At 45.4% G+C, this 7,426-nt stretch overlaps 1 protein-coding gene across 1 annotated transcript; it reads right to left on the bottom strand.

The window, feature by feature from the left end:
- Positions 1–2,962: 2,962 nt before the first annotated feature.
- Positions 2,963–5,097, bottom strand: ppp1r3b (protein phosphatase 1, regulatory subunit 3B). The gene is made up of 2 exons (XM_070925211.1): positions 4,988–5,097; positions 2,963–3,835 (listed from the first exon to the last, which is right to left on the bottom strand). Exon 2 carries the CDS (start codon positions 3,803–3,805, stop codon positions 2,963–2,965), a length of 843 nt encoding a protein of 280 aa, XP_070781312.1. The 5' UTR covers positions 3,806–3,835; positions 4,988–5,097.
- Positions 5,098–7,426: the final 2,329 nt, after the last annotated feature.

Genomic DNA, 7,426 nt, shown 5'->3' with positions numbered 1-7,426 from the left:
TATATATATATAGTCATGACATTATTTAAAGTAGGAAAATGACTATTAGTACACGTTAATCTCAGTCTCCTGTTGTTCTGCACTCTGGTGAACTTGGACCAGGACTCTGTCTCCATCTACAGGACATGATGAGCACATGAGGACCAAGTCAGTTTGATTTATACAGTCCAACATCACACATCACACTTCTGTTCAGCATGGACACCTTCTGTCCTCAGAGCCTCACCTCAGATAATAAAAAAAAACACTTTAACAGGGGAGAAATGGAAGAAAGTTCGGGAAGCGAAACAGAGACAGAAACAACAACAGTGACGTGACAACATGAAGAATATGGATCAGTTTTCAGTTCGACAGTTCAGCCACCTTCAGGATTAGATCACAATGATTCTATAATGATGTGTGTTCATCAACGTGCTAAATATTAAAACCGTCACCACATTTTTCAACATTAACGTTTCATATGTTTCAATTAACACATTTGAAGGCAGCCTATCACAAGTTTAATGAGAAGTGAATTTAGTTTACAGGTGAAAGTCCTCAGGTGTTTCAAACACTTCCACAGGTTGACAGTTTAATACAGTTTAGTACAGCAGGTTCCTCAGTTAATACTGAATAAAAAGGAAAGGCCGACAGCAGAGAGGAACTGGAAGCAGACGGGATGCAAATATCAGCACGTGACATTTGGAAATATCTAAAATCAATTATCACATGTAAAATATCTGACGTTCACATATACTGATCTTGTGAACTTCTCACATGTTTCACACATTATTGATTCCTTGATTTTGCTGCGAACACTTGTGTACTTTTACCTGTAACAAAGTATTTTTACACTGTGGTATTGCACTAAAGTAAAGGGTCAGAGTACTTCGTCCACGTCTGTGTGACAGAGACAATCTTTTGTTGATCAGGACTTTAGTGACCTGGTTTCTTCTCCAGGTCCCAGGATGAGTTTTAGAACCAGTTTCAAAGAGACAGTTTCATTAAAGCCTCAGTCTGAATGTTCAGTCTTGTTACATAAGTGAACCTGTTTTACCTGCAGAACAAACAGGACGGTTCAGATCCACGTTAACATGAGATCGTCCTACATTCAGGGTCATATGAGCAGAGACATGCAGGTCATATACACTGCTGACGTGAGGACGGAGGACACGTATTGTATAATAACAAGTCGAAGTGATAAGATAAGAACTGACCTGCATTTAGAGAGAATAAACAGAATATTACAAGAGATGAATCCCAAAATATGGCTAATCTTAAAATCCAAACGAAAGAGTTTGAAACCAAATAAAACACGTTGTGTTCAGCTGTTAAAGGTCCTTTTCTCTCTGTGAGAGACGAGATCCTTCATGAACACAAACTCTTCTGTTTGGACAGTTTTAGTTTTCTGAAGTCACAAAGTTCTGTGCACCAATCAGGATTCAGCATGTTAAATAATCTGATCCCTTTACATACAGACAGTCCTGATGATCTGATGTCAGGAGTTTTAAAATCAATAACAGGAAGCGAAACTTAACTGGAGGAATGTGTGATCTTAAAGGTCCTGGACCAGCTCCAGAGTCCTGGACCAGCTGAGATCATGGAGGGTCTGCTGTTCCTGTCTACTCTGTGTGTGTTTTAAAGAACATCATCATCATTACTTCACATTTTAAAGTCGGGTGATGAAGGCTGATGTTGAGGATAACTGTACAGTTTGTAAAACTGAACCAGGATCAGTTCTTTTCCTGTTTTCTGATTGTTTGAGTCAAATAAACTGATTTTATCTGATAAGTGATAAAATGTTGAAAGACTTCAGAACTGACTCTGAAACAGGAAGTGAATGAGTTATTTGTCCTTGACTTGTTTCACTTTTCAATATTATGTTAACACCTGTGCTATTTAATTATCATGAACACATATACGTTTATTAGACAGACTGCAGCGTGTCCAACTGAACATGTGTGACTTTGTGTCTTTGCTTTAGATGATTTAGTTGGACGTCATCAATAAGCTCCTCCTCTTCCTTCTCCAAATAAACAAAACTCAAACTAAAATTCTAAAACTTTTTCATTTTATTGTTATTGTTATATTTTTAACTGTGTGGTGACACAGCAGATCTTTCACATCACATTTAAACTTTTAATAACACATAACAGGAACTTAACGTATGACTTTATTTAGCAGCAACAACTCACTGAGACACATGAAATCCCTGAAAGCAGCTCAACACTGAGCACGTGCAAACAGACAGACAATCGACGCTAATGCTAATGCTAGATTACAGTTTATTAACCACCACAACATGAACAGAGCTTCTGTTTGTTCTCAAATAAAAAAGGTGCAAAAGTTTCAACTTTAGAGGCCGTGCAGTGAGGAGGAATAATTCATTAATATCCTGATTAATAACCTGATTAACACAACTACTCACAGCCTCTCATGGTGGTAAAAATCACTTAAAACTAGTTTAAAATAACAACATGAATTACAGATTTTAATCTAACACTGGACGAAACAGACAATGAAAACTCATTTGTTGGAGCTACGTGTCGCTCTGCATCACTGTGAAAGAGAAAGCAGATAAACTTCAGAAGTCAAATATTAAAAAGGGAAAGACTTCAGCTGAGGGACGTCCAGAGACGAGCAGAGCTCAAACCATCTGAAACTATTCTGATAATTCATTTACGCTTTAAGTCGTGTTTCAACAAAATGCTAAATATGATCTGGTTGCAGTTTCTTCAAACTGATGATTTGCTGCTTCTCTCTGTTTTATAATCACAGTGAGGTGTTTTGACATTTTATAGATCGTTCTGTTGATCGAGAAAATAAATGGGAAGAGTAATCGTTAATGAAATCAGTGGTTAGTTGCAGCAGGCCGAGGTAGAGGTGGGCGCAGGTAAGACAGAACTCAGATCAGTCTGCACGTTTCATGAACACAAGCTCTCATGACAACATTTAAAAAAACACAACCTTCCTGACGTCACGTTCAGTAGTACGGGCCGGTGTTCTCATATCCTGCGTAGCTCGGCCAATCAGGGAAGACCCCGTGTGAACAGGTGGGGCTGCCGTATCGGTCGAAATGAATCCCAAAGTGAAAGGAGTCCGTGTGACGGCTCCTCTTCATGGAGGACCAGACGATCCTGTAGTTGTCCCCCTGGTTGCTGTCCCAGTACTCACAGCCCCCCACATCGTAACAGACGGCGAACTCGGCGCGCTCGTGAGGCCTCAGCTCCTCCGGCAGAGACACGTCGAAGGAGAAGGTGTCGCTGTACGAGCTGGGATACGTGTCCTTCATGTACACACAGTCCACATCAGTGTGGCTCTTCCAGGAGTCAAAGGTCACTCGCAGCTTCACAGACTTCTCAAAGGACACGTTCTTGACTTTGACGGTTCCTGCTAACGCCTTCTCCTTCAACACGCAGTGCTCCAGACTGACGTAGTTCCTCTCCAGGCTCTGACGGAAGCGCAGGTAGTCTGAGGAGGGCTGAGCGAAGTCCAGCACCAGTTTGTCCTCCTCAGCTGAGAGACAGAGAGCAGAGCTGAGCAGCTCCTGGAGGTTCAGAGGAATATCGATGGGATCGTTGAACTGAGAGAAGACCTTCACTTTGGTTAGAGACAGGCCTCTGTGATCGGCAAACGTCACCTGCTTCTTGGCTTTCCTCGAGTCTCTCCTGGAGGACCTCCCGTCCTCCGGTGCCGTCTGATCGACGCAGTGCGAGTGCTGAAACCTCAGGCAGGAGTTCAGAGCAGGTTTGCATGTTTTGGGAGACGTCCTGAAGACAAACTCCTCTTTTGACAGGTACAGAGGTAACGCCATGTCAATCGGCATGGTGAACTCGGAGGAAACACAGCGAGGACACTAAAAGACAGAGAGGACACATGACTGTTAGTACCAGAGGACACTGTGGAGGCCACAGGACAGAGGACAACAACATGTTGTTAGCATTAGCACTACGCTAACTCACCAGTGTATTTCTTCTGATTGGTGAGGTCATAAGAGTGACGACGTGTACATAAAGTTCAACAACCAAACTCTTCTCTGAAAGCTCAGACAGATTTCCACATTAATGGATAAAATGTTAATGTGCTTCACACCTCAACTGTCAATCAAACTAAACAACTGGATCCAGACTGCCTGAGGAGGACGGTCTCCACGTGGATCCTGGAGCGGTTCATTAGTCCGACCGCAGGACTTCATGATATTAGACGTTTGATTTTAACAACAAACTAAACGATTAATAACTCAGTGGACAGTTCAGGAAGTGATCTCACAACAAGCCCCGCCCACAGTCACGTCCTGATAATGCAGAAACTGTCCAATCAGGGAGCTACCTGTCGGTCTGTATGACCTCATGTTTCCTCAGGAACCGGACCAGAACTAAAGACAACACTCGATCACTGATTCACTCTGTCCGGGCACCAGCAGCACTCACATCCTGAGGACCTGGTCCTAAATCTCTGACCCTGTCAGTTTGGACACATGAGGTCTTTATTCTCCAAAGACTCTCAAACATCAGTCAGAACATGTGTCTCACATTCAGGACCACCAGCCAGAGGTTTCACCACCTGTCTCTCTTACTGGGACAGCCCAGAATCAAGGGACTAGTTCGTTTGCTGCCACAGACCTGAAGATGACTTCCATTACAGGACTCTGTTACAGGTGTCCTCAGGTAAACAATAACATGGTGCTCATTCAGAGAGAACTCCCCTCACACTGAGTCCAGATCAAAGTCTCTGAGATCTGTATCTGCCCCCCCCCCCCCCCCCGTGGACTGCAGCCTTCAGTGGTTTTGGTATTTGAGTGTCTCACCTGTCTTGACTCGTCATGCAGGTAAAGTTTCTCCTGAACACTGAACCCTCCTCTGCACGCTGTCTGCTGCTGCTTCCTCTCACTCCTCTTTTTCAAACACCTGACGGCTCCCGCAGCGTCATGACGTCATGAAACCAGACGCACTCACTATGAAAAGACTACAAGGCTCTGCAGTCAGTAACTGTACCGTGCAGGACTCACCTGGACCCCGAGCAGCTCTTGAGGACCAGCAGGTCTAACGTGGCGGATTCATGACGCGTCCAGTCTCTGTTCTGACCGCGGCGGTCTCGCGCTCCTCGCTCCTCACATCCTGAACTAGTTGCACACACCTGTCTCGTGGCTTCAAGACCAACTCAGTGTTCACGTGAACACATGCAGGCAGCCAATCAGAGAGAGCCGTGACCGAGTGATCGACGTCGGGTAGGCGGATCCCGGAGGGTGGACCCGGGTGGACCCGGGTGGACCCCTCGTTCGAAGTCTGAGATAGAAAATCAAAAGTTTGACTTGATTACATTTGAATATCTCCTCGTTCGGACTCTTTCAGTCTGAAGTTAATTTAGTGTCTCGTGATTTTGACTCACTACATTTTGATTTATACATTTGACTGATGTCATCAGTTTTCATTCATTGTGTTTGTAGTCAAACTTTTCTCACTGAATGAATGAATGAATATGAATGACCTGAGCACACCTGGACCAGGTTCAACTCTGCTGCTACAAACAGACAAGCAAAGCAGCCTTAAAGTAGGAGTATTTCAAATCCAGCCGAGATCCTGGTCGTCCTCCTCCACAGAGACGGTCTGCCCTCAGCACACTGATCCTGGTCCTCCCCCTCCACAGAGACGGTCTGCCCTCAGCACACTGATCCTGGTCGTCCTCCCCCTCCAGAGACGGTCTGTCCTCAGCACACTGATCCTGGTCCTCCCCCTCCACAGAGACGGTCTGCCCTCAGCACACTGATCCTGGTCGTCCCCCTCCACAGGGACGGTCTGTCCTCAGCACACTGATCCTGGTCGTCCTCCTCCACAGAGACGGTCTGTCCTCAGCAGACTGATCCTGGTCGTCCTCCCCCTCCAGAGACGGTCTGTCCTCAGCACACTGATCCTGGTCGTCCTCCTCCACAGAGACGGTCTGTCCTCAGCACACTGATCCTGGTCGTCCTCCTCCACAGAGACGGTCTGTCCTCAGCAGACTGATCCTGGTCGTCCTCCCCCTCCAGAGACGGTCTGTCCTCAGCACACTGATCCTGGTCGTCCTCCTCCACAGAGACGGTCTGTCCTCAGCACACTGATCCTGGTCGTCCTCCTCCACAGAGACGGTCTGTCCTCAGCACACTGATCCTGGTCGTCCTCCCCCTCCAGAGACGGTCTGTCCTCAGCACACTGATCCTGGTCGTCCGCCTCCACAGAGACGGTCTGTCCTCAGCAGACTGATCCTGGTCGTCCTCCTCCACAGAGACGGTCTGTCCTCAGCACACTGATCCTGGTCGTCCTCCTCCACAGGGACGGTCTGTCCTCAGCACACTGATCCTGGTCGTCCTCCCCCTCCACAGAGACGGTCTGTCCTCAGCACACTGATCCTGGTCCTCCCCCTCCACAGGGACGGTCTGTCCTCAGCACACTGATCCTGGTCGTCCTCCCCCTCCAGAGACGGTCAGAACTCTGTGATGCTGGTAAATATAGAAACAACTGTTTAGACTCTGAATCTTCACAATAAACTCTGAGAAACTCATTTCATATCTAATCAATCAATGAATGAAGAAAATGATTGGCAGATTATATGGTAATGAAAATAATAGTTATTAATAGCAATAATTAGTGTAACTTTTTCTGTCCTATCTGTCGATAACTAACACATCAGACAGTTGAACCGTCTACTTAAACCTACTTGAAGTTATTGAACGCAGACAGCTGTTTTTAGGAGGGAAACCAAAAAGGAGGAAGACATCACTACAGTGTGTTCTTAATGCAGACCACATACTGTGTACTTTTACTTCAGTAGGACTTTTACTAGTAATGGAGTATCTTTTTAATTGTTATTTGTACTTTTACTTAAGTAGACAGGTTTATTTGTGTAACACATTTCAGACAATTCAAAGTGCTTCACATGATGCATTGAAGACAAAAAAGAGGAAGAAAAGAAGAAAAGCAGCATAAACACTTTATTATTATCATTTAAGTTAAAAGAAACCTTTTTGAAGGAAATTAAAATGTTAAGGACAGACACATGAAGAAGGCTGTAGGTTCAGGATGAGGGTTTATGAGTCTTGAACCTGGATTTAATCAGAATCAGAAATACTTTATTTATTGGTCCAGATTTCCAGTCTGTCTTCTGAGTGTCTGACGCTCAGAGGGAGGAGCTGAACAGTCTGATGGACACAGGCAGGAATGATTTCCTGTGTCGCTCTGTTGTACATTTGGGAGGAATGAGTCTCCCACTGAAGCTGCTCTTGTGTCCGACCAGTACGTCATGGAGAGGATGTGAGACATTGTCCAAGATGACCCGCAGCTTGGACAGCATCCTCCTCTCTGACACCACCGTCCGAGAGTCCAGCTCCACCCCCACAACGTCACTGGCCTTGCGGATCAGTTTGTTGGGTCTGTTGGAGTCCGCCACCCTCCCGAAGGACATGTGATCCAGA

The sequence above is a fragment of the Enoplosus armatus genome, chromosome 18 (assembly GCF_043641665.1).
Source record: "Enoplosus armatus isolate fEnoArm2 chromosome 18, fEnoArm2.hap1, whole genome shotgun sequence".
NCBI lineage: Eukaryota > Metazoa > Chordata > Actinopteri > Centrarchiformes > Enoplosidae > Enoplosus > Enoplosus armatus.
Note: the sequence above shows the minus strand (reverse complement) of the source record. Positions and strands in the feature narration are given on the sequence as shown.